The sequence below is a fragment of the Grus americana genome, chromosome 7 (assembly GCF_028858705.1).
Source record: "Grus americana isolate bGruAme1 chromosome 7, bGruAme1.mat, whole genome shotgun sequence".
NCBI lineage: Eukaryota > Metazoa > Chordata > Aves > Gruiformes > Gruidae > Grus > Grus americana.
In genome coordinates this window covers 15,712,992-15,739,824 of record NC_072858.1, presented here as the reverse complement: position 1 = coordinate 15,739,824, position 26,833 = coordinate 15,712,992, and the positions used below count along the sequence as shown (strand labels likewise).

Here is a 26,833-nt window from a genome sequence, read left to right as displayed (position 1 = left end):
CCCACACCTTCTCCGGCAGCACATTGATTTTTAAATTTAAAGAGCTGCTGAAAATGGGGCTGCGGTAACAGTCCCCCCTGCCCCATGGCATCTCCAGCGATGCCCGGCTGCCCCGGTCCCCAGCCAGAGCAGCTGTGGGCTGTGCGGGCGCGCGGCACGTGGATGTGTGTGTGAGAGGCGAGAGCGCCCGAGTGAATGAAAGCTGCCTGCGTGTGAGCTGCGGGGAGAGCAGGCACCAGCTCCATGTGCCGGGGGAACGCAGGCCGGCTGCTCTGGGGCGAGCCGGGACGGACTCTGCCCATGCCTGGCCCTGGTGCGGCAGCATGGGGTGAGGGCAGGCACCGTCCATGCCCGGCTGCTGAGCCTGGGGCTGGGCGCCCGCCTGGGTGTTATAGAGAGAAGTGTTTAGGTTACGCCACTAGGAAATTAAACCAGTCCATTTCTGGGATATTTAGATGACGCTAGCGAGAAATAAAAGCCATCCATAAATTACATTATTCCTCCAGCCCTCTAATGACAGGAGCGATTAGTGTGCAAGCAGAGCCCGGAGCCAGTGTCTCGGGACTGCTCTGGACATGGCCCTCCGTGCGGGAGAAATGGGAGCCCGGTGCCACTTTGCCCTGAGGAGCGCAGGTACTGCTTCCCCAGCCCCGAATCCTGGCAGCACGAGTGGTGAGGGGGCTCGGAGGTGGCTTTCCCTCCTGCCCGCCGCTCTGCAGGGGTGTCTGTGGGCAGTGGGGCTGCCCCAGCCCCAGATGGGGAACACGGGTGGGTGGTCCGGGGTCCCATCTCACCTCATGGGACAAATCCATCCCAGCCATGCTGTGTCCTGCGAGTGGGATGGGATGTGCCAGCACAGGGTCAATACCTGGGCTCTTTGGGGTGGGTCAAACCCCCTAGCTGAGTTTTGGAAGGGTGAGTGATTCACCTCCAGGGGTGTTGGTTCCCCAAAAGGGGTTAGGAGGCTCACTTTTCACACCTGCTTTTTCCACCCCTGCTTTCTCCTTCCCATTGTCATGTTGTGGGGTCTCGAGCAACCACTTTGCTCCACCCCAAAGGCAGCCGCAACATTTGCAGGGGGTGAGCAATTGCTATAGAGATCATCTGCAGAACTTTGGGATCCTCCTGCCTCCCGAGGCACAGCTGATGGATAGGGAGTCCCTAACTCTTAGCACTTTTAGCAGCCCACCCAGTGAGATGAAAACCGTAGGTATCAGTGTGGAGGCAGCACAGCATCGGGCTGAGCTCCCCTCCCTACCTGGAGGGATGATGTTTCAGAGGCATCTCTCCCGGTGTCAGTAGGAAATGAGAGACGGGGCTGAGCTGTCCCCCACAGACACACCAAAGGGAGGACGGATCAGTGGGGCTGGCAGGAGGACAGCGGGAGCTGGGCTCCGGTCCCTGCCGCGGGCTAAAGTTGAAGAGCTGTGCCCCCGTGATGTGTCTGTCGCAGGCGAGTACCAGGCGATGGGCAGATCTAGGGCTGCGCCAGGGGCTTGTTCTGCTGCCAGCAAACCCGGCGGCTCCGTTGCGGCTGCTCGCAGCCCGTGATCAGCCAGGCAGGAGGAAAATCTCCACGAGCTTGCCATAGCGTAGGACTTCCACCTGCAAGGGGGATAATTATTTCCCAGGGTGTGGAGGGGGTGTCGGTGCTAGCCTGTCCCAAATAACAGTGTGTATAGGGGGAAGCGCTGGGATCTGCAGCTGGAGGATGGAGTGATGGGGCCGATGGGGTGGGAGCGAGGGCAGGAGGCAGGCAGGGGCCAGCCAGGCGCCCGGCTGCGAGTGTGCATGGCAGGTTGTGTGCTGTGCCTGTGGCTGCCTGCTGGGGTGGATCCCAGGGAGGGAGGCTGAGATGGGGACTGTGCCCGAGACCATGGAAGCGCCTTGCCCGTGCCCAGAACAAAGCTCCTTCTCTTGCCCAGTTATTTCCTCAAGCACCACAGGAACACCCCTGCGTGCACAGCCCTGCCCACGCGGGACTGGCAGAGCCAGCTGCCTGCATCCCTGTGGCCAGCAGCACCCGTGGGTCACCCTCTCCTCCTAGAAGCAGCCCCCAGGAGGGGTGACACACACCAATGTCCTTCCCTGGGGGGTCTGACCTGTGGGAACTGAGCGTGCCACCCGTCCCCCTGCTCCTCCGCTAACCTGCCTCTTCTGCGCTGCCGCTGCTGCCCCACGCATCCCCCCCCTCCGCTTGCCACTTCTGCTCCTGCGGCCCAGCGGTGAGGCTGGGCTGGAAGCCAGGCTGAACCTCGAGCCAGGTCCCCAAGCTCCCCAGGAGGCACCCAGTCAGGGTGGGGTACAGTGGGCAAAGGGCTCCCACTTGTGCACTGGGGTGTGGGTTCCCGTGGGGTCCCCTCTGTACCAAAGCGCCCTGCCCTCAATGGATGCTGCATCTTCCCAGGGTGATGGGAGTGTTGCCTGACTCTTGCCTCGTCTCTGTCCGCTGTCTCCCTCTCTCTGGCATCTGTACCCCTCTCTCTCATCCCTCTTTGCTGTCCTGGCTTGTCTGCAGCCCTTTGATGCCGATGAATCCCCTCTCATGGGGCATTGTGGCCTCTCCTGACCAGAGGCTGAGATCCTGGGGGTCCCTGCCAGAGTGGGTGCTGCTCTGAGCCCGCGCCGGGGCAGAGCCACATGTGGGGCAGGGGATGGAGGGGTGATGCTGCTGGGTACCACTGCCTGCAGGCAGGTTGGATTTTGCAGGTGGAGAGGCTGCAACGGAGTTTTTGGCAGCTGCTGCTGCATCCCCACAGGCAGAGGGAGGTCAAAGCCCGCGGGGAATTGGTGGCACAGGATTAATTGACAGGAAGTTTGTGGGTTTGGTCGGGGCGGTTAAACGGCTGATTTCTGCAGATGCTAATGCATAATTCATGGGCTGTCACAACTTCGGCCAAGGTGTACAGCTCCTGCTGCACAGGGCTGGCGATGCACGATGCACGGGCAGGGAGGGGGTTGCTCTTTCACCATCTCTGCGTCCAGGTGCAGAGAAGAGTGTTTTCCTGCAGCTGGCAGTGTTGCAGCCAGAGAAGGTGTCCGGACTCGGTGGTACTGCTTTCCTGCTGTGTGCTGTGCTGGGACCAGTTGCTCCCAGAGCTTTGGGAGCTAGGACAGGAGGAGGTTTGGGAGGGTGAGCAGAGCTGGTCCCTGAAGCAGGGTCTGGTTTCCCCCATGCTATACTGGGTCCATACGTCCCAGCTGGAGCTGAGCCCCATGCCCTTGACTTGCACCTGGGGCATCGGGGGGTCACGCCAGCCCTGAAGGACAGGAGAGACCCCATTAGTGGAGCTGCCCTCCCCCCTCCCTCACTGGCTCTGCTCATTAGTGGTGTTTTCATTAGGAGAAGTGGTTTGGTTTTGTTTAAGCCAAATTGCTGTGCTTGGGAGATGATAAATCCATCTGCTGGCAAATCGCTCTCCTGCCGCCGGGATGGATCCCAGCCCTGGGCTTTAATCATGCTGCAGATGAATGAGCCTCTAGTGAAATGAATCTCCCTGTCATGCCCTGCCGGGGGGGCTGAGCCGGGCCAGGCTGCCTTCCCGATGCCACGGTGAAGGGCTCCGGCTTGAGGTGGGGGGCTAAGGGGCTGCAGAGCCCTGGGGGTGGTTATTGCTGAGCAAGTGAACTTCTGGGGCTGGTGCAAGCGGCTTCCCTGGGAGCAAAGGGGGAGAGGAGCACCTTTCCATGGGGCAGGGGCTACGGGTGGGTGCAGGGGTCCTGTTCAACCCACTGCCTGTGCTAGGGTGCTCTGCCGGCAGCCGGGGCTGGGTCGGTGCCATGCCACGGGGGTGAGTGGCAGGACAGTGCGTGGGACAGGGCTGGGGACGGGATGCAGGGGATGGAGTGGCTCCATCGCTCTCAGCGATACCCTACCAAGTGGTTTGCAAAGGGTCTGTGGCAGCAGGGCTGTGCTGGGTGGGAGGCTCTTAGTGGGGTCCTCCTGTCCCCAAGCTGCTGTGGCTCTGGCTGCTTTCTGGCTTTTCAGTAAATTTGTCTTCTGCTTCAAATGAAAATGGGTGGTGCAGCCCCCCGGGGAGCAGTGTGAGTAATTAGCTTGTTTGGAAACGGAGCCCTGCGGGAGGGGAGCTGGGGGCAGGATGGCTGCCACGTTCAACGGGAGCTGACACGGATGGGGGGCATGAGGGGGCTGTCACCTTTGCTGCCTCTGAATTTGGGTCTTCTTGAATGTTTCCTCTCTGGTCCAGACAAGGCGAGTCACCTACAGACACCCGTGGGCAGGGGTGCCGTATGTATGCACGTGTGTGCCCACGCTCTCGCGGCATCGCGCCTCTCCTGCCTGTGCCTGACGGCAGCCCCCAGGGCTCAGCTCCATCTGGCTCCGGGTGACTCCGGCCCCGTTTTGGCAGGAGCCACCCTGCTTTTGAACCTGTCAGGTTGGGGGTCCCTCCTGTTCAGGCAGCTGGCACCCCTTCCAACCCCGGGACAGCATTAACATCGCTGCTGGGGGCTCTGGAGTGTGGCAAGGGGGTTGGTGTCCCATCCATGCTGCTCCTGCTCACCCCATCTAGGGACATCAGGGACCTGGGGACACTGAGGTCCAGGGGATATACAAGCAGGTGCCCCAGCTGTAAGCACGGCTGCTTAGAGCCGGGCTGTACCTGGGATAAGCTGGTGGCTTCGTCCTGGATGGGAGGGAATGGTGTGGGGTCTCGCTGACCCACGGAGAGGTCTACTGTGGGCCATGCTGCAGAAGCAGAGGTGCTCATGGGCGGGCAGGGGACGGTCGGACACCTGAGGGCTGGTGCCAGGCTGGCAGTGGATATGGATGGCTTCGCCTGTGGCCCCTCTCCCAGGAGCAGGTCAGAGACAGTGGCGGAGTGATTAACTCTGCAGGTGGGCTCATGGCATGAATCTGCTGCCCCAGCTTTGCCGTGCAGAGATGGAGAGACTGACTCCATCAGGATGGGACGCCCCTGGGCTGTCCTGCTGTCCCCATGAGCCACTGCCTGTCACAGCAATGACGATCCTGCTGGGAAGGGGCTCGACATCCTGAAGCAGAGGGACATTTCTTAGCGAGATGCTACCATAGGAGACTGGCAGGACCCCGTCACTGAGCCTCTGTGGGGCAGAAAGTGGTACCCTGCTCCCAGCTCCAGGAACTGACCCCAGCAGCAGGGCTGGGATGCACCGGCTCCCTTACCTGCCCTCTTCCCATCACCAAACCCACGCATTTGGACACCAAAACAGTGCTTTTTAGGGATGGAGCATTGGTGATGGTCTGGCCAGGATCTGAGTCACAGGGAAGAGGGTTTCCAGGGTTTTTCCCTTGGCTTAGCTGGGAAAGGTCCAGCCCTGCAGGATGCAGGGAGGCATCAGCAAACTTGTACACGCGTGGGTCACCCTCAGACACAGCAGGAGCTGGGGAAGAGCCCTCCAGCTGCTCTCACCCAGTTACTGCAGCCCATCCAGCCACAGCGGGTGAAATGAGAGCCGGCCTGCTCACTAACAAGATCAAACAGGCGAGCCACTGCTCCTGGCCGGTTTGGTTAATCGCTTCTTCCTAGATTTAATTTTTAAAAATTGCATTGCTTACAGAAAGCCCCTGAATGGGTTTAAAGGCAATAATCTACCTGGCCCTCCATCACTGCAAGGGTCCCCATGGGGCTACTTGGCAGTGGGTTGTTGAAGTCGCCGGTGTGTCTCCGTGTGTCTCTGGTGTCCCCAGGAGGTGGCTGGCTGGGCTGGCCAGCCCTTGACAGCTCTTGATTTACTCTGGGAGAAAGTAAGGATGGATTTTTAATGGTATGATTTAGCGAAGCCTCCTGGAGATGAGGGAGAAGGGAGAGGGTCAGACACTGGGCTCTGTGCTACAGCCCTTGCGATGGGTCCCCTTTTCCCCCCGTTTCTGCCTCGAGGGCCATAGCGGGCAGCTGCCCACCTGCCCATCCTGCTGTGCTCCTAGGGGCACGCTGGAGTTGGGGGGGGTCCGGTGGTAGGGCACAGCAACCCCAGCTCTGGTTGCACCTGCATGGGGTCTTGGCTCCCTGTCTAACTGCCTGGAGTGTAGGGGTACAGCCACTGGTGCCAGGTTTTGGGGTCACAGCACAGGTTGGCAAATGGGTGCACGGTTTGGGCAGCAAGGGATGTTGTAATATGCTGTGGTTACAACTGATCCCGGCATCCCCTGGGGACATCTGAGTCCTCTCCTGGGTGGTGGGATATGCCTTAAGTACCTCTTTCTTTCCCCCTGAATCTCCTTCCAGAAGTCGCATCTTCCGAGTCCAGCCCCTGCTCTGTGCCGCTCGTGCTGACCCGAACAAATTTCCCCTGGTGCCCGCCCTCCCCGCTCGCCTCCCCTCCGCCGTGCAAAGTGAGTCACTCCCAGGCACCGGGAATCATTCATGTCATTTCCCCCTTTGCCGCAAAGTCATTAATGCGAGTGGAATAATTTGTTGCGTAATGGAGAGGATCAGCGGGAGCGCTGCTCTGGCGGGTGACGCCTGGCCCTGGCTCCCCGCCACCCCAGCCACCACTGTCCTGGGAGAGGGCAGCTTGGTGGGATCACCGGCTGGGAGGATCCCAGGTCTTGCTGGGGTTGTGGTCCCACAAACACAGTGTGCAGACAGCGATGGTGTTGGCTTACTGAGGCATCTTCTCCAAAACTATCAAGTCCTGTCTGGATCCTGGCTGGGTGGGATGGAGCTGTTTGTTGTGACCTTGGTGTCAGCTCACCCTCGCACAGCTCCTCCAAAAGGGGCTTGTCCCAACTGCTCTGTGGTGACGGGGAAAGAAGTGTCCCCTGCATTGATCAGGGTGTGTGTTGTGGCACCCTGCATCCCTGCCGCATCCCTGCCTCGTACCCACCACGTGCTGCTCCAGCAGTGAGTGCTGGGAGCCCCTGCTCGAGTGATGCTTGCTGTGGTTGTGGCAGATCCGGTATCTCCTGTGCACAGCAAGAGGGGAGAAGGGCAGGGCAGAGCATTTCGGTTGTGAAAAGGCATTGTGGAGGCTGCCCCCCTGCCCAGGGTTAATTTCCTTCTATCCCACGCTCGGCCAGGCATTAATTTAAAGATGCTGCAATGGGAGAGGGGGAGCCTAAGAGGATTGGGCTGAGAGCAGGAGGATTTAGCGAGGGGAAGGGATGTGGCTGGGGCTGGGGGCTGTGCAGCGGCAGCAGCATCCGATGGTGTAGGATGGGTAAGAAGGAGGAGGTGGCCGTGCACCCCCCTTGGAACTGAGCCACCCTGATGTGTCCCAGCCGCGACTGTGGTGGTACCCAGAGGCTCCCACCAGCCCCTGGAAGGGGAGACCACCACTGCCAGGTGGGCTGCTTGCTTGCAGAGTGGCAGTGCCCCATGTCCTACCCCTGCCCCTTGCTGTGCATGGGAAACGGGGCAGAAGTTTCAAACCCAAGTCTGGAGGAACCCAGCAGATGGGCATCGTGCCTGGCTCCATGGTGGCGGGGGGGGGGATGTGACAGGCAGAGCCCCTCCAGGGTGCCACATCCCAGCAGGGACTTTGTCCCCTCGCCCCAGCTGGCAGCAAGTCCCCTCGGTGCAGAGGGTTGCCCCAAAGCAGCGGGGGGAGAGAGGAGATGGTGTTTAATATTTCAAAGCAACTCACTGAAAGCCTGCTGCTCCCTGGGGCTGGTCCAGACCCAGTATCCCTGGGAAAGGGCCGGGATCAGGCCCCCCCCCGCCCCGATGTGAGCTGCAGGGGGAGGCTCTTTTGGGACCACATCCATCGGGGCAAAGGAGCCTTTTCCCCCTCTGTCGCCCTCAGACCCGAGGGTCCCATCTCCACCCTGGGCCACAGCTCCGAAGCAGGGACGTGGGTCCCAAGGGGCTGTGGTGGCTGCCCAGCCCCACAGCACCCTGCGCCTCCCTCGGCGCTGTTTGTTTTCTCAGCCTGCCCTGCTGTAATTACAACCTGCTGTCACTCTCCGGATAATATGTCTTTCCTTTTATCACTGCTTAATTAAATAACTGTGGGGAAGTGAGGGGCTGGTAACCCCTTGTTTGCCGGCATGAACAACCTGGTGGTGCCGGCGAGGTCTCTCGGGGCTGGCAGAGGAGCTGGATCGGGAGGGCTGTGCCCTGGCTCGGGGGGCACAGTTGGATGCAGGGTACCTGTGTGTCCCTGAGAGGGATGAAGTGCTGATTTTGTTGTTCATGGGCACAGCATCTCTGGCACAGACGTTTCCAGGCCATCCCTGAGGAGGTGTCCAGACACAACCCCTGTCACCCTGTCTGTAATTCTCCCCCCGGCTCAGAGCCGTGCCCGCGACCAGGCTGGGAGGAGTGTGCGGGCAGAGTTCCTGCTGCCAGGCCAGCCGCCTCTGCCCGCAATTAGTTGGTGCTAATGAGTGTCCCGGGCAGCTGCTGCTGGGTCAGTGAGCTCTGGCTGAGTATCTGCCGGGCGCTCCCCATGTGGGGCTGGATGTGTGGGTCCTGCTCCCTTCTCAGCAGAGCATCCTTGGTTGTGCTGTTGGTCCTCAGTGTGGATGTGGCCCCCTCTGCTCTCTCTCCATCCCTTCCCTCGTCCCTCCGCTGTCTCTCTGCCTTTGCACCTCCCCCAGGTGCGAGCCTCTGTGCAACCCCAGGCATGAGGGACCCAGGATGCCAGTTTGGGCACTGGCAGTGGTGCACCTCTGGGTGCTGCCCCTGTGTCTTGCTCCCCTGGGTGCCCCTTTCTCCCCATCCCAGCCACCCCACAAGGTGCTGGAGCACCAGGAACGGTATCTGTTATGGCATCCTCAGGAGCAGGATGCGGCTCTGTTTAAAAACACGTGCGTAGGGGCGGTGGGAGCGCTCCCCTGGGCACTGTCTGTCCTGCTGTGATGGATTGGGGAAAGGTCTGATCTGACGGGATTTCCATCTACCCAAGAAAAAGTGCTGCACCAAGCTGCGGCAGGGCAGCCCAGCCCGAGCGGGGGTTGATGAACATTCCCAAGCTGTTGCCAAGCCCCGAGGATTGTGTTTGCCTGCAGTGAGGAACCAGGTCTCTTTGCAGATGCGATCCCCTCCCTCGCAGTGCCGAGTCCCCGTGCACCGAGCACCCGCCACTGGTTGTGCAAGTGGCATCGCAAGCTACAATTAGCTTTGGTCTCATGGAGCGTGGGGGCAGCTCTTTACATTGGTGTTGAGATGTAGGTAGACTGGAAAATGTTCTCCATTTGGGGTCTGGCCTTCCAGACCTGTGGACAGCCCTGGGTGTCGGGAGCCTGGTTTGGAAATGATCAGTCTGGGGACGGAGAGATTTTGGGGTCACTCTGATGCTTTGTGGCAGGATGCTGTGGGGAGAGGAGCTCCCTGCCCACGTAGGGGTTGCGTGCAGGCAGGGGAGTGTGGGGTGACCTGCAGGCTCGGGGTGCCTCTCCTCCTGCTGTGCTGCCCATCTTCACTGCCTGTCCTCCTGCCTGCCCTGGATTTGCAGTTCAGGAGTTGCTTTGCACGGATCAAAGCCTGGGGCCATCTCTCATCTTGGCTTACCTGGGTCCTGCCTGCCCCCCAGCCTGGAGTACGGGGGGGATTTGGAGGTAATCCTTGCAGCCAGGATGCTGCTGGCTAATTATAGCAGAGCCTCTCACTTCATGGGAACCACGGCGAATTGTCCCTCGAGCCCAGGCAGCAATGGTACAAATCTGCTGCTAATTAGACTTGAAAGTCCTCCCGTGAGCTCAGGCGCAGGATGGATATTTGATTATTAACATATTTATTTCTGAGCCTCTCAGCAGGTCTTGCACTGGGAGGCTGTACTCTCCCCCCGAGTAATTGCCGGGCACATTTATTCCTATCAAAAGTGCTCGGGGGCGCTGGGGGAGGGGTGGATGTTCAGCTCTGCGTGCTCATTTTTGGGGGTGTCTCACCAAGGTGTGTGGAAAAGATACCTTGCTGATGCTGGGGAGATCCCAGGTGGGACCACAGTCCCCAGGCTCTGCTCTGTGCCTCCCACCAGCCCCTCTGCCGGGTGGGATGCTCCTGACCCTCGTGCCCAGGTGGGAACCCAGGGATGTCTTTTCCCACCTGCTCCTGAGCCGGTTGGCTCCAGGCACTGGGTAGGTAGCAGGAGGGGTGAGGACAACCCAGTGGCCCGGAGCTGGTGCTGAGCACCGCAGCCCAACACAAAACTGCCTGCCACGGCACCCCCAGGGAGAGCATCCCTCCCTCTGGCAGAGGCAGACAAACTGCGATGGAAACACTGCCTCTGAAACAACCAAAAATAGCTTTCCTGTCCCCAAAATGTCAGTTTAAAAAGGCAGTCTCTGGGGCCCCCCTGGGGCTGGCAGTGGGCTGAACGGGTGCCCTGGAGATGCTGGGTGGGTGGCCCTGCTGCCCCGTGGTGCAGGGAGTGCTGGGCAGGGGGCCACAGGGCTGAGCCATCGCTTGAGGTACAAGTGGGGAGAGGGTCAGTGCTGCCGTGGGGGGCCATCACCTTGGCCGTGGGGCTGCGCAGCGTCTTGGGTTGAGGCTGGAGAAAGGCGCAGGTGGGCCGTTGGAGCGGCAGTGCTGAGCTTGTGTGTCTCCCCTGCCCTAAGCCCCCCAGCCAGGTTGTCACCCATCCAGGGGTTTCAGGCCAGTGCCAGGGGCTGTGGGTGTGGGGATAGGTGAGGAGGTGTGGGTCAGGACCTCAGCTGCCTCTGCAGCGCTGCCTTGCTCTCCCTCCCTGCCTCGTCGCTGCATCTCCCTGTGCAGGGATGGTCTGAGCGGGGGGGCAGGCACCTTGTTGCAGCACTGGAGTTATTAACAGCAGTAAACACTTTCAGTGCCTTCAAGCCAAGTCCATTTTGGGGGAGATTCCTGCCATTTGAAGTACGTTTCCCCTCCCTGGGATCCCTCAGGTGCCTTATCTCCCTCTCCCAGCTGTGCAGCCGGCGTGTGCTGGAGCCCCTGGATAAACCATGGTGCTAATAGCCTTTCCTGTGCCGCTCAGCCCGGCAACTTCTGGCTGGGTGATCGAGGGTGCCCTGCTGCTTGGCCCACAGGCAGCCCCATGCTGCCTGCACACGTGGGAGTTGAGATCGCATCTCAGCCCGTCTCTGCTGCGTTTCTTTCTGTCACTGTGCCGAGCTGGAGCTGTTGGCGGCCGAGCGAGCACTGATTGCAAGGAAATTAGTCTAGTGCCATCTCCCATTTATTGGAACCAAACCTGTGCATGATTGCATGGGGCTTGTTAATTTGTCACCGTCACTGTGGCTTGGTGTGGGGTGGTGAGTGTGACGAGGCTGGAGAGGGACCCGCCGGGGGGCCGAGACAGGCAGCAGCCTGCCGGGATGCCAAAGGCTGTGCCCTTCCTTGGAGCAGATTTGGGAGCAGGGCTGGCATCACTTGTGGCCAGGCTGAGATTTTTCCCAACCACACAGTTCAGGGGACCCTGGTGAGGCTTGGAGTGAGAGCTGGGACAGGCCTGGGGACACAGAGCTGTGTGCTGGGGATGGAATCCCCTGCTGCTCCCTGTGGGGTGCCATGGGCATGGAGCACGGTGGGCATCCAAGGGGCAAAAAGACGTCGCCTCAGGAAAAGGAGATGCTGTGGCTGTATTGTGCCCTGGTGCGAGCTCTGCGTCCCCAGATAGCGATGTCCCCACTTGCGAAGGCTCTGCTTTTTAGAGGTCCCAGTGGCCGTGCTGCCCTACTGCCTGATATATCCTGGGTGCCCCCAGCGCTGCTGTGCTTTGCAGACCCAACAAGCTCAGAAACAGCCCCAGATGCTCCAGGCAGGCTGTGGTCTCCTTGCTTACTGCTGTGGTCTCAGCATGTCAGTCCTATAACCAGGGCTGGGCTCAGCTCCTAGCTCTTTTCTCTTCCCCGTGCCTTGGTTTCCCTGCAGATGTTGGTGCTGGTCTTTGCTCTCCCTTTGCAGGGCATGGCGAGTCTTGGGGTGCTCCCCAGGAGCCTGGGTGGGGGGTGATGGAGCCCATCCCCCCTGCCTGGTCCCCTCCTCCCCACCGCTGCTACCCTGTGTGTGGGGCAATGAATTATTTATGCGATAAATAATGCTGGCGGGCTGGGGTTTCTGCGTCCATCTTCATGATGCCAATGGGGCCGACGTGCTGCCGAGCGCAGAGAGCTTTTCTGTGTAAATCCCTGAAATATTTAGCAGAACTGACTTAAAAAATGCAGCTTGGGAGGACGTAGTGCCTCGGCATAACCTGGAGGCCTGGGGGCCATTGTGGGGGATGGTAGGGGTGAAGGACACACCGGGGTGGTCCCTGGGGGGCTCTGGCCCCGCTCTTTGCCCCACACCTACCACCCAAGTTGCTGGTGGAGCTTGTGTCTGTCCATCTGTCCAATCACCCAACTGTTGGGTCTTTATGCTTGTGAGACCATGGGGGTGCCCCATCCTTTCCCTGCATTGCCGGGTGCTTTGGAGCTAAATGCTGGCTGGGGCATGTCCTGGTCCCCATCCCCTGTTGCCCCACCACTTGCTGTGTGCTGGCTGCTGGCAGGTCAGTGCTGGGGGACTAGTGCACAGCGTTGGGCCAGGCTCCTTCCCTGGCAGCGCCTTCCTGAGCAGACGGATCATGCCACATGCATTTTTTAACAAGATCCATCGGATGGGAATGAGCCGAGCTGTCGCAGCAGGTTTGTGATCAAAGCCAGACGTGCCCTGGCAGCCTGGGAGGAGGGTGGCCCTGCACGCCACCCCTCTCCATCACACAGACGATTTATGGGGCATTTATTCTGGCAGAGCAGGTTGGGGATCTGGCGGTGTTGCAGGTTGCAGGTGTGTTGCCCTTGTATCCCTGAGAGTACTGGGATGGCTAAATGTCCTTTTCAGCACAGCGTGGCAATTCCTGAACCAAGCATCTAAGGATGGGGACAGCTACAGAGCAAAGCTCATGCTCCTGTTGGGCTTCTTGCATGGCCCTACACCCCAAAATTGCACCTTCTGCTGGGAGTCAGTGAGCTGGGTTCACTGGCAGCCAGAATGAGGTAGGAAAGGGTTTGTGCTTGTCCTGGGATGTGTTTTGGGCCAGGTTTGCAAGGGAGCAAGAGAAGCTAAGGGATGCAGGGAGCTGTACTGGCTCTGGGTGGGGAGCCAGCTAGCTGTGCCACGGCAGGACTGCCCTGCGAGGCAGCCTGGGCTGCCAGCAGGTCTCCCCTGGTCTTTGCAAGCTCATCCTTTCATGGATGCTCTCTGCGCCTTGGCAAGGCAGGAGCTGTGTGCTGCCCCATGCTCTGTACGTTGCAGGGCCAAGCCCCGGGGTGCATGGCTGAAGGCAGTGTGGGCTCACGGTTAGAGCACACCGCTCCTCCCAGGCTGGCTGCCCCACTCCGAGCCTTCCTCCCACCTCCTTGCTCGGTTTGCTCCTGTCTCTGCCACTTCCCCGGCCCGGGAGGCAGGCAGGGTGGGGTGGTGGGCGCCTGCGGTGGGCCTGTACAGCATGGTTGTGGTGTGTGTTTCCCTCTGCAAGCACCAGCAGAGCCCCCGGGCTGTGCTTGGCAGTGACAACACATCCCATGTCAGAGCTGCTGCAAATCCTGCCTGCTAATAGCTATGCAAATTACCTCATTAGCTGCCTTATTTACTTTCTCTGGCATCAGGTTTTCAGCACTTCCCCGAGTCCCGGAGGCTGCAGGTCCCCAGGGCTGGGAGGAGGCAGGAGCGGCAGTGGGACCCCACGCAGGGCTGGCTGTGTTGATCCTGTTTCTGGATGACAGCGGTGTTTGGCTCCCACGGAGATGCCCGCCCTGACATGGTATGTCTGGGACCAGGGGCTTTCACAGCTCCCATAGACCCTGCTCTGGGATGTCCTCCTCCTCGTCCCCCGGCGTGCCCTGGCTCTGGGGTGAATCTTGCTGAGCCCTCCCTCCAGCCAGGAGCTGCTCCGTGTCCCCCCAAGCAGCCGTGGGTCTGGCATTGCTGGGATGTGTGTGGCCCTGCTGGGATTTAGGGACAGAGAGAATAGGGCATCTGCCCCAGTCTCTGTGGACACAAGTGGTGGCTTGAAGTTCGGCACAGGGCTGCAAGGTGCTCTGCATCCTTCCCACCCTGACTGCCCTACCTTATTAATGGAAATATGCCTCCTTCCCACCCTGATTGCCCTTCCTCCTTAAGGGAGATGTTGTTTGCAGGGGTCTGCCCTCTTCCAGCCCCAGGATGACTCTGGAGAGCCCCCTGATGCCCTGGTTGGGGTGGCCCTGGGCTGGAGCCCTGCTCTGGTCCTGTCCCTGGGGTGTGTGGCTTGGGCTGAAACACTTTGAAGCCTGGGCACCATCCAGGGCTGGTACAGGCAGGAACGGGCCCCAAGCACCAGCCCAGTGTGGTGCCCCTTGGGGATGTCCATATCCCAGGGTGTCCCTGCCCATGCTGGGTGTGCATGCAAGCATGTGGCTGCCTTCAAGCATGGCTATCTCCTGGATGTGTTTTCTGGGGATGTTCATGTGCCCACAACACCAGTGACAGTGGGACGAGCTTTGCATGGGCACCAGGGGACCCACACACAAGTGCTGGCCCTGAGACCTTGATCCAGGCCTCCCCTGGGCTTGTCTGCACCATGTGGAGTCTCCTGCAAGTGTTGTGTCTGCCCCCCCCTTCTGTTTATCTTTTATTTTTCTCCTTCTCTTTGCGGCTGTGCTAATGAATATTTCATGGCCAGGAACCAGCGTGAATTCCCCCGGCTGCTCCCTGCCCCCAGCACTCCTGCGGCAGGTACCAGCCCAGATGTCGGTGGCTTAGGAGAGATGTGTCTGCCAAGAAGCCATCTCAGGAGGAGAGGACCTGGGCAGGGAAGGAAGCGATGGCTCTGCTGTGCCATCCCTTCAGCCTGCAAGGGACTGCCAGCGGACTATAGTGGCGCGTGTCTGCTTCACGGTTCCCGTGCATCCTTGCACACGCACGCGTGTGCCCGTGTGGCCACGCTTGCCTGCATGCTCTGACAGAACTGCACGTGTCCCCTCCTGTCCCCCGTGTGCCATCAGCCGCCGCAGCCGTTTGAATGAACCATGTCCCCGGCTCACCTCCCCGTGGCCCTGCTGCTGCTGCGCTGTGCGGGGGCTCCTCTTAGCGTCAGGCAGCAGCAACGGCACCGTGGCACCGCACAGACCGTGGGTCAGACCGTGGCACCACACGGGCCGTGACACCACGGAGGCGTTGCGTGGGCTGTGCTGTCCATCCTGGACTCCTGTGCATCCAGGCTGGAGGTGTCCTGGCACAGCCCACAGGCAGGCAGCAGGGACTGGGGTCAGGGAAGCGGGGGACAATGTTGGTCTCCAGTCTCCTTGAATTTGCCTTTGACACCCTACAGCAGGGAGCTGGGCTGGTCCCCAGTGCAGGCTCGGCACTGGGAGGTGTGGGGCAGCTGCTCCCCTGGCCAGAGACAGAGCATGTAGGGGGAGCAGAGCTGGAGACAGAGCCTGGAATTGTCGTCTTCCTCCTTCCCATCGCCGCAGCTCCAGCAATGTCATGTCCCCTTTGGGGGGCCCAGCAGGTGCTCTGGGGACACAGGCTGGCTCAAAATATCCCTTTGGGAGATGATGTCCTTTGCCTTGTGAGGCACTGTGGGGGCTGGAGTTCCCCTGGGGCTGGGCCAGGGGCTGGGGGACCGCTGGCATCCTCATGGGGGGAGCAGGTTTGGGAGAGCCACAGGCAGGGCAGGAGGCTGACAGGGTGCACCCTGCAGTGGCACCCATGGTGGCTGCGACCCAGGGGACATCTTCAGCAAGAAAGGTTGTGTAGGGGTGAGCTCAACAGCCCTGCTTTGTGGCTTGCTTTTGATTTCTGCTGGATTCCTGCTTGTCTTGCCAGAGAGGAGGTGGGTCAGTGACCAAGTGGCTTTGCTGCCCTTCTGCAAGGGCAAGACGCATGGTCCCTGGTGCCAGCTGGGGAACCGTGTGCTCAGAGGGAGCTCTGGGATGGGAGCAAGCTGGCTCATGTCTCTCTGCAATGCACCGTCCTTGCAAAATACCTGCTGTGGGTTGCTGGGTGCAGGGGGAGAGGACAGTCCCCTGGCTCAGCCCACATGGTCCCCAAGAGCTTCTGCCCCCGTGTCAGCGCACGAGGGCCTTTCTGGAGGGCCAAGGGCCAGCCTGGAGGGGTGATGCTCCTTTGGGAATCACTCTCCAGTTCAGGACTGGTTGTAGCACCCAGGGATGCTGATGGGCAGACAAGCCTGGAGGTGGGGTGAGTAACATTGGTGCCAGGCTCTTCTCTCCCATGGTGTCCCTGCAGGCTGGCATGGGGTGGTCTACATGTGCTGATGGGCGGGGAACATGGGCTCCCCTGTCCTGCATGGCCATCACGACCAGGGTGCACAGGATGGTACTTGCATTTCCCGCCTGCCCAGGATACGCTGGGATGGAGCAACCTTTCCAGGCCAGGTGGGATCTGGCTCCCGAGAAGCTGAGTGGTGGTTTTGGGATGGATCTGCAAACTTTGTTTGCTGTCACGTCCTGTGGGCTCTGGCACCCTCCTGTGGCTGTTCTGCCACCTCTCCTGTATCCCACGGGCTTTTGGGATACTGCGGCCACCTTGGGCTGAGGTGTGCTGGCTGGTCCCCGTGGTGATGCTGTGGAGCTGTCCCTCTCTCCCAGCATGGGGGGAGCTCTGCATTTGCTGGATTTGGCCTTGGTCTTTGGTCATAAGCCACAGCTCATGGGATCTGATTGTTGCAAGAAACTCCCCGTGTGTTTGTATTGTGGGTTTGAGCCAGGATTGGGGCTCCTGGATATTGTAGATAAGGACGAGAGTCCTAAACCCCTGATCTGTCCCTGGAAGGTGGCGGGAGGGGACTGGGCACTGCTGGCAGCCCAAATTTCTGAGCTTTCGGCTGGGGGTGGGTGGTCCGCAAGGGGTAGGTTCAGTCCAGGTGTTGTATTCACAGACTGTCCCTACATCTGTGCCTCTGTGTCCACTGAGCTGCCTGCTCTGCCTTGGCTGGCCCGGGCTGTCCCCTTTCCCCTGTGGGGTTGATGTTCCTTGCAGCCCTTCCCTGGCCCGGGGCTTTGTGGATGTATTATTGTAGGGTTGCAAGCCCCTGCTGTGCTGGGTGTTGTGCCTTGCTGCAGGGTGTCCCCAAACCTGGCTCAGCCCTGCAGTGACCAGTGCAACATCCCCTGGTGCCAGTCCCCCCCACCCTGGGGCACTGCCCGCCATGGTGTGGGGGCTCTCTGTTGGGGGCTGCCCCCCTTTGCAGAGGCATAGCCAGTATAACAGACAGAGAGGACTTGGTTTGGAGGGGATGGCCCTTCTTTTGGGGAGCAGGGTGTGAGCTTGCCCCATACCAACCCCTGGGGGTCTCCTGCCCCTTCCCTTGGGGGTCCTTGTTGAGGCATTGGTAGGGGCTGAGCAGTCTGACTGTTCTTGGCTGGATCACGCCTGCATCCCCTTTCCCATCCCTAAGGGAGCAGAAGCTATAATTTCCATCAGGTCCCTTTTTGTTCGCTTCCTCCCCCATTAATAAGAGATGAAGCTTATGAGATAATAGAGCCTGGCTGGATGCAGAACTGAGAGATCCTGCTGGTGTGGGGTGTGGATGCAATGTGGAGAGAGAACTGCAGCTGGGAAAACGGGACTTGGGGAAGGGATGTCATCTTGAGTCTGCACAGAGCATCTCATGCTGCCTCTGGGAGCAGGGAAATCCCACTGCCGCCACACGCCAGACTGTCTTCTGGCTCTGACATACTGTGCAAGCTAGCAACTCGCTGCCAGGCTGAGCTTTGGAGTGAGCAGCTCTGAGACTGGGTGGTCTGGGAGTCTGACACCTCTTTCTCCCATCCTTGCACCGATCCTTGTCTCCTCCTCTGTGTGGAGCCAGCGGGAGCAGGAGCGGATGCCTGGAGATGCAGGACGCTCACAGTGCCGGAGGGCTGATGCCGAGCGATACAGGACGCTTGCAGTGCCGGAGGGCTGATGCCCAGGGGTGCAGGATGCTTGCAGTGCTGGAGGCTGTTGCCACAGGGATGCAGGACACTCGCCGCACCGGCTGGCTGGAGCAGATGATTGATGTCCGGGGATGCAGGATGCTCACAGTGCTTGATAGTGGGAGCGGAGGGCTGATGCCCAAGGATGCAGGATGCTCTTGGTGCCGGATCCCCTCCGGAAGGAGCATCCTTCCCTGCTCTTGCAGAGAGGCGGCCCTGGGATGCAGCAGTGCCTCATTGGTCAGTGGGACCTGTGGAGTCTGCGGGTTGCCATACCAACCTGCCTCTGGTTCCCGGCCAGCCAGGGCGTGAAGTGCCGGGTCGAGCTGGTAGCAAGGGGCGGACCAGGAGCCAGGGGCAACCCGGGGCTCTGCCAGCCAGGGAAGCGTCCATCCACCTCTCCTGGAGAGCTGGCTGGCACTGTTGGGCTCCCCGGCCCCAAGCGTCCCTCTGCTGCTACTCCCCACCTCTCCCTGCAACTTTGCTGCACGGAGGGGGCTGGCGGGCTGGCACAGCCTTGGTGGGGGGGGTGGGCTTGCCCGGGCACCCTGCTCCCTCTCCGAGCTTGCGGTCAGCTTTTGTGAGCCTAAGCCCTGGGAGGGGCATCGCCGCCAGCCCCCCAGCCCCTCTGGATCCCAGCCAGCCTGCACAGGAGCATCCCAGCACAAAACTTCCCGGCTGGCTGCCTGCCGCTGGGGAGCGGGGCCTGGCAGCTGCCGCGCTGCCGGGCGCTGCCTGTGCCCTCTCCGCCAGGCTGGACCTGCCGCTGATGCCCGCAGGCTCGCTCCGGGCAAGGAAGGCTCTGTCCTCCCCTGGGCATCGCCTGCTGCTTGGAGGAGCTGGGGGGCTGTTTGCCGGCTGGGAGGGGGTGCGACTGGGTCCCTCCCCAGCGCTGTGAGCTGAAGCCATGAGCCACTGCCAGCAGCGCTGCAAGAGGCAGCTGGGCCGGGTGATCCGCTTCTTCTACCAGTTTGTCACCGGGACCCTCTCCCAAGGTAGGTGCTGCCCTGGGGGGCACGGGGGGCTTTGTTCCGTGGGAGTGAGTCTCTGTCTGGTGAGCTCTGTGGGGTTATTTGGGGAGGGGGGGAAATGCTCTTTGGGTGCTGAGTGGTGCTGAGCAATCCAGCCCCAGGCAGAGGAGTTGCACTGGGCTCCATGTGGGGCAAAGCTGTAGATGCTTACAGGAGGCAATGAAAGCCCCTGCAGGTCCCCGGTGGACCTGGGGTGACGGGAATGTTATTTGGGGAGGGGACTGGTGCAGAATGGAGCATGAAAAAACTGCTGTGCAAATAAGTCGCAGCTGGTTTGACCCTTCCCTGCCGTGCCAGGCACCCACCTCTGCCAGGGTCAGGGCTGCGCCCTCCATCCACCCGGCCAGAGAAGCCCTGGGTGTGCCCGTGGGCTGGGGCAGGGGCACACCCTGGTGCCTGCATCCACCCGTGCTCGTATCCTGGGATGCTACCTGGTCCTGGGGACAGAGCTGCATGCCGTGTGCTCTCAGTTTGCTGTCATAGCCGTGGCAGGACCCGCGTCCCCCTGCCAGCCTTTGCACAGCCCAGCCAGCTGCGTGTGAGCCCAGAGCCACCTCGTGACCCCAATGGACACATCTCGGGGAGGCTGTCATGTGTCGGTGTGCGCTGGGACCCTGGGTGCCTGGCTCCTTCCCCCGTCCCCGTGTCCCTGTGCCAGGGGCAGGTTCCCTTCCCCATGACCTGGCCCCGCCAGGGACCCCCAGGCTGCCCCTCTGGGCTGGGAAGGGACATGCCATGCCAGGAGCACGGCGAAGGCCTTGTTGGGCCAGCATGGCAGCTGGGACTTGCACCGCCTTCACCAGGACCCAGCCTGCCTGGAAAAACCATCCCAGGCTCTGTCCCCTTCTTGCCCAGGGAAGCCCCTGGGTCTCCCCAGCCTGCGCCCGTCCCTGGGGCCAGGGGATGGCAGGGGCATCCTGGGGATGCTCTCGGCACAGCACTGGGGGCTGGGACACGGGAGCAGTGTCCGCCTATGAGCCATGCCCAGCTGCCATGCCACCTCCCTGCCCATGGGGATCCGAGCCCTGTGATGGAGGGTCACCTGGCCCTGGAAAACCCTCTCTCTGGGCATTTCCCATCACTTCGCAGCCCCGTGGGCCCTTCAGGGCTCCACGCCAGCCCAGAACATGGCAAAAGGAGAAGAGATGCCAGGGTAAGCATGGGCCAGGCCGAGCGGTATGCCAGGCTCCAGAGGCTGGGTGTGCCCGCAGGCAGCGCCGGGTCCGTCCCCGCTAGTTGGCTCCATCAGGTACCGGCCAACTAGCCCAGAGCGGAGGGGGCAGAGGATGAGTCAGCTGAGTCTGGCCCCGGGTGTGAGGCGCAGAGCTGCAGGTGATGCAGTGATGGGAAGGGGACCTCAGGGTGCTCCCATTCCCACCACCTGCACAGATGTCCTGCAGGTCCTTGTGCTGGTGTCCTGGGCTTTGCAGCTGGGCACTGTGGGGCTGGGTCTGTAGCCGGTGTCCCCCTGGGACTGGGTCTCTGGGCTGGCCATGTGTGGTGCGGAGCGGTCCCAAGAGCTCAGCCCCGTGCTGTCCCTGCAGCCCCGCTGGGTGTGCATGGGGCTGGGATGGATGCAGAGGGCATGGCTGGTATTGTGGCACCAGCTACCACTGCTCACCCTCTTCTCAGTGTCTTCCCAAGCACTGGGACAAGCCAAATGGGGTGAAACCCAGACCCAGGCAGCTCCGTGCCCAACTAAGGCTGGGGTAGGGAGTGGGACGTAGGGCTTGAACAGCCTTCTCCCCTCTGCAGCATCCCCTCCTCCCCAGCCGCTGCTCCGGTCCATGTGGCACAGGGGTCACCAGGATGCTGTCCCCCATCCAGCCACTATCCTCCTCCATCGGCCCCTTTTTGGTAGGCAATGAGCCCCTCTGCCCTCCCTGCATAGATGAAGGAGGTCCCATAGAGCTCACTGCAGAGGGCACTGGGTGCCCGGCTAGGCGGGCCCTGGGGTGGGGTGCCCTCCAGGCTGGGTGCCCTGGGGAGCTAGCCAAGGACGGGTCGCTGATGGGGGGAAAGAGAAATGACTCAATCAATTAACCAGATTAAAACTGTGACTTCACCTCCCAAAAATAGCGTTTCGCCAATATTTTAATGTGCTTATTAATGATCTGCTCGCGCTCTGATTAGCAGGGAGGTAATAAGGGATCAGCTGTAACCTAAATTTAACTCTCCCTAATGGATGATGGCCCCGAGAACCAAAAAAAAAAGGAGAGGCTCCTATCCATCAGGCTGCTCCCCTGGCAGGTCGGCAGCGCTCAAGGGACCTGGGCATCTGCTGCCCAGCTGTGCCCAGGGACCGTCACCTCTGCTGTGGCCCAGCTGGTCCCATGGCACATTTTGGGGGGGGTAGTGTCCTAGCACCCTGCAGCACCAGGCTAGGAGCACCCTAGAGGTAGCCACGTGGGTGGCTCCCGAGCAGAGCCTGGCCGTGGTCAAGGTGCGTGGTCTCCTCCTGAAGAGACAGGTCCCTTGGTGATGGGTGACTGCCCTGCTCCCTCCCCATCTGCTCCCATCCTGCAGTGGAGGACAGTCCCCATGCCCAGCTGCTGGCAGTGGCTGGGAGGACGGGGACAGGGACCAGCCACCTGGCTACCCCACAGCTCTGGGTGCTGCCCCGTGCGTGCCCGCAGCACGCTGTGTGCACGGAGCTGCTTTCTGGGCAAGAAACCCTGCTCCTGGGCACTTCTATTTATACACAGCATATGGCTGGCAGGGTGGTTAATTTTAGCTGGGTGGCAGGGTTGTGCTGCCGGCAGCACCAGAGAGCCGGGGCAGGGGTGGCTGGGCTGGGGACACTTCATGGCTGTTATTGTCACAGCCCAAAGTGGGACGGGTGGCGTGGATTCGGTGGGCTGCCTGTTGTGGCACAGCTGTGCCTGGGACGGTGTTGCAGGGCTTGCCGCCCGCCCCAGTGCTGAGCCGTGGGCGCATGCCGGGGTCACTTTGCCACCCTGTCCTGTGTCCCCTGTGGATGTTCAGAGCAGCCAGTCTTGGGGGAGAGAGGAGGATGGACCCAGACGCCTGGGTTCTGTGCCCTGAAAGGGGCACAGCTGGGGTAATGCTGTGCTCCTCACCCCACACCGGGGGGCCACATCCCCTGGCTGTAGCTGCAGGGGTGTGGATGGGATACCTTGTATGCAAAGAGGTGTGGGGGAGGAATACTTGGGACCAGCATTGTCCCCCAGCCACGTGTCCCATGGGGCAGCCAGTGTGGCTGAGTGCAGTCCGGGGAGTGGAGGTGTCTCAGGCATGGGCGCAGCTAATCCCGTGGGGTTTGGGGTCTGTGAGTGAGCGCGGCCAAACCCACAGTGGCATTGCCCAAGTGCACTCGGCATCACAGAGCAGGAACCGGGCTGGTTGCCTGTGACTCTGAGCTGAGAAAAGCAGGTGCTGATCCCAGGCATCCCTGTGGACGTGCTGTGCTGGGGCACAGGGGATGAGATGCCGGTGCCTCTCTGCCAGACCCAGCTCTCTGGGCTGGCAGGGCTGCAGAGACACCTTCCTTCCAAGGCCCAGTGTCTGGAGCAAGGATGGGCACAGACATCTCAGCAGAGATCCTGGCGTTTGCCGATCCTGGGCTGCAGCATCGTTCCCTGGGGAGCCCCAGTTCCAGGACTCCCAGCTCCTCCTGTGGGGTGGCAGCAAGGGGCTGAGCCCTGAGGGTCCCGGGGTCATCAGCAAACTCAGAGCAGCCGTTTGGCTGTGGCGATACCTTGCTGGCCTCATGGCACAGAGACACAGCCACATGTGTAGTGAGCCCCCTCTGTTCTCTGCCCCCTGCTTCCTTCTCCTGGCTGATGGTGCCACTCTCCACCCCCACTTCCCCCCCGGGCCAGGAGGGTTATTTTTAACTGTTTGCCATGTGCTGCCTGAGTACAATTAAGGTAATTGGTTTGGGAGCCTGGCTCTCACACAATGCTCCCAATTACCTACCTGCCTGCCTGCCTGCCCGCCCCCCCCCCCCCCCCCCCACCTCCCTGCCCGAGGTGGCCGGCTTCTCTGGCGGGGGGACTGCTGGGACAGGGCTGCCCCAGATAGTGTGGCGGGGCTGGGTGGGGGGCGCGAGCAGGCACAGGGGATGGAGCCATGGAGAGGACATCCCTGCACAACGACAGCCTGCTCTATGCCTCCCTGATTGCCATCCTCCTCCTCATCTCCTATTGGTTCACCACCCGCTGCTTCAAAATCATCAGTGGCATCGAAGGTACGGGGTTGGGGACATGGGGGGACAGGGTGACACTGGCCCATCCTGTCCCCTTCCACAAGCCAGGTGGCGAGGTGAGCCGGGTGCTTGGTGTGGGAGAGGGGGATCAGGGACGCCCCTCTCGGCATCTCTGGGGCACCTTGATCTCTTCCTCAGTCACTTTGTTTGTTCCTCCTGGCCCCAGTCCTGCTCCGCTGTGTGCCGAGCCACGGCACTGCCCAGGGCTGCTCTGGGGGCATCCGGTTCCGCTGTGCTCCCAGTGTCTGGGTACCGCTGCCCCTCGCTGCGGGATGGGGACGCAGATGGACTCCCCGGTCCCTCCCGCTCTGTGGGGGGTGCCTGGTGCCAATGCTGGGGCCTCAACATGCATTTTGGGGCTCTTGGTCCCTTTGGGCATGACCTACGTCTTTGTTCCTCAGCTGGTATGTTGGGGAGCTCTGGGATGTGGCAGGGGTCCCGGTTTCGCCAGTGAAGGGTCTCTCCAAGCCCCACTGCAGTGGGATGTGTGTGCCGGGGGCTTTCCAGGGTGAGACCCCCAAAGCAAGCAGCAGGGCAGGAGGGGTGGCACCAGTGCCACGTGTCTGGGGATGTGCGGGGCCTCTCCTGCCCCGGGCATGCGTTTCTCCATCCATCCACGCGACCTCTCCCTGCACAGCTCAGCCAGGACCTTGTGGCTCTTCCCACGGCATGGCCAAACACCGGCTGGCTGCAGGGGCGAGGAGCCACCCCTGGGAGCAATGCCTCTTGGCAGGATGGGGGGCAAAGCCCTGTCCCACTTCTGGTGGGGTGTGTGTGTTTTGGATGGCCTTTCAAGCATCCCTTGCAGGCATCTGTGGGTCTGGCTCCATGGGCAAAGCCCCACGTGTGGTCCCCATGCGTCTCTTCCATCCTGGGGACAGCTCCACATGGAGCAGCATCCCTGGGGACATGGGTGAGCCAAGGGGGTGGTCCCCGACACCCCCAGCCCGTTTGGAGCTGCCCTCAGTGCGGGAGGATGTGCTCTGAGCAAGCAGCCCTGGTGAGTTTGGGGGTGCTGGAAGCTGGGCTCCAGTACAGTGTGTGGCACTGGGATGTGGGATTGGCTCTGGGTCCCTGTGCCAGTCGTGGTGGGATCCTGCATTGTGCTGGCAGCGAACAGGGAGGGCTTTTATTAACGGCTCCAGCGTGAAATGAGTAATCCTGACACGGCGGCCGGTGGGTGATTTATTGTTGCTCTGCCGGGGAGGCTGGCTGGCACAGGAAGGGCACGAGGGCAGGTGGGGAAGCTGTCGCTTGGTGGCTGACCTGCCACTGCACCCTTCGGCCCCAGCATCCCACAGTGCTGGCCGAGACGCACAAGGGGCCGATGACAGTCCGCTCACATGGGCTGAGCAGGTTTGCTTTGCAGAGGAGCTGCCTCAAACTCTCTTTGCTGGAACAGGTCCTGGCTCAGGCTGGAAGGGCTCCTCTACTGCTGCGTCTGGCCAGAATTAGGTTGCATAAATAGCCCCATGGCGTGTGGGACAGGCATCGGCCCTGGGAGCAGCTGGAGGCTTGAGGAGAGGATGGGGTGCAAGTGGGGGCCAGCAAGGAAAATGGCTTTAAAAATGCAGTTGGCGTTGGTGGAAAACTTCCTCCGAGAAGGCAACAGGTCTGTGCCACCCCATCCCCGAGGGGACTGACTCGGGGGCAAAGCTGCGAGCCAGCCAGGTGAAACCCAGGCTCAGTGCCTGGAAACTCACCTCTTTCCAAGAAAAGGAAATGTCAGGTCTGAAAACTTCCAGCCTGAGGGATGTTTCCCTGGGGAGGACTTTCATCTCTCTCCCCAAGCCGCCTCTGATGCATTGCTGGCATCTTCTGCTGGCGTCAGAGCCTTGGGAGCACACCCCAGGCAGGCAGGAGATGCCAAGCCTGGTGGCACGGAGCCGCTAGATAGCTCAGCCATGCTGTGACCTGGGACTGAGCCGCCAGCCCTCTCTGTCCCCTGCCAGGGGACAAACCTGGAACCTCCCAGGCTGGGAACGGGGGCCTGGGTGAGGGTCCTGGGCCTGGAGGGAGGTTGGTGTGGGGCAGCCCTTCTGGGGCATTAGCCAGGACCTCTGCCATCCCCTTTCCCCCACAGGTGTCCCGGGGTGATGTTTCTTCTCCTGGTGACGTATTTCCCCCCCCACCTCTAGCACAAAGACAACAGGGAGAAAAAGGCTTTCTGCTCCAGTCCTGTCTGCAGGGCCCTTTGTGGGGGCAGGAGGACCCTAGAGCTGGGCAGGGGGTCTGCACCATAGCCGGGGCATGGCCACCCCACCTGTACCTGGGGCAGCCAGCCTTGCTCATGGGGGGGGGCAGGCCAGGGTGGGGGGCAGCCCTGCTCCCTGCCTGCCACACTGGTGCTGGAGTTGGGGCTGGTCTTGCTTCATGCCCCATGTGGGACTCATCCACCCAGGGATGGGCAGTGCCAGTGACATCCCTGGGGGAAGCCGTGCACCCCAAGGGGTGCTGAGTCCTGGTGATGGGGCTGGGACTGGCAGGCGCCTGGCTCCCTGGTGGTCCCTGTGGCCTGTGATTGAGCAGCCAGGCTGGGATGCTGTTAAAAAAAGCGTAGGAGCTAAATATAGCCCCGTCGGCTGTGTGTGGATGTGTGCTTGAGGCACGTGGACGCCTGGGTTCACCCTCTGCCTCCAGCTGCTGTGTGACCTTGGCTGGGTCCCTTGGTCCCGCCGGGTCCCCAGCCCCTGCGTCGCCTCCTCTCCTGCCTGTTGCTGTGCTGCCTGCGGGTCTGGCAGTGGTCTCAGGCATCCTACATGGCAGCCCCTGCTCCCAACCTGTTCCCCCAGCCTGCTCCCCGTCTCCCCTTGGCTCTCCCAGTGAGACAGCCAGACCCATCTGCCTGCTCAGAAATGGGGCAGCTGGACCTGTTGCCCCAGACCCTCCCCAGGAGAGGATTGTGGGGACCTTGGGCTGCTCAGTCACGGTGGTCCCCATGGGGCAGGCACACGTGTGGGGCACAGAGGACAAGTCTGAGTCATCCCCATCCTGGATGTTTAGTCAGTGCCCAGCGTCCTGTCCCCTCCCCGTGTGTGTGTGCCCCCTTGGGAACTGAGTGCCTTTTAATATCTGTGGCCTGTTTCCTTAGCAACTGCATTAAGCAAATCGATGAAGGTGGTGTCATTGGAATGGGAGGGCATGCCTCCTTCCCCCCCGGCCCCCCCATCCCCGCCACCCCCCCACGCCTCCCTCCCTTGGCCTCTCTCTGCTCTTACTCGCAGGCACGGCCCTGCTGTGCCTGAGCTCTCGGCCGTTGGCTGCTCGAGCCGCCTGCCACAGCCCCGTGCTGACCCCTTGCTCGCCCACAGCTGATGGCGGGCACCCCTGAGTAGAGGGGTGACAGCCGATCCCCCCTCGGGGCCCTGGGGATGCGTGTTCCGGCAGCCACGGCACTGGGGTGAGGGGGCTCCAGGACTGTGGTGGGGAGGGGGTGGGGGGGTGAGGGGCCATGAGACACCCCCACCATGAACCTGGAAGGCCTTGAGATGATCGCGGTGCTGGTGGTCTTGGTCCTCTTCGTCAAGGTGCTGGAGCAATTTGGCCTCTTCGAGCCCGTGTCCTTGGAAGGTAACGGGCGCGGGCGGTGCTGGCTCCTCTGGGAACACGGGGGGCAGCCGGTGGGTGTCCAGAGCTGCCCCCAAGGATGCTCTGAGGGTGCTGTATCCATGGGAGAGTCCTGGGACTCGGTGTCCATCTGCTGCTCGTAGGGCCGAGCAGGGGGGTCCTGGTGTGAGGAGCGGGGTG

The 26,833-nt window shown here is 61.4% G+C and overlaps 1 protein-coding gene across 3 annotated transcripts in view; it reads left to right on the top strand.

Annotated features, from left to right (window-relative positions):
• KCNIP2 (potassium voltage-gated channel interacting protein 2) overlaps positions 1-26,833 on the top strand; it is a 48,027-nt gene that overhangs the window by 2,434 nt on the left and 18,760 nt on the right. The window contains exon 1 of one of the 3 annotated variants that reach the window (XM_054832181.1): positions 22,857-23,068. The exons of the other annotated variants lie outside the window; for them this stretch is intronic. Coding sequence (XP_054688156.1) covers positions 22,951-23,068 — 118 coding nt within the window. The 5' untranslated portion in view covers positions 22,857-22,950. Of the gene's footprint in view, positions 1-22,856; positions 23,069-26,833 lie in introns of those variants that run through there. 3 annotated transcript variants of the gene reach the window in all.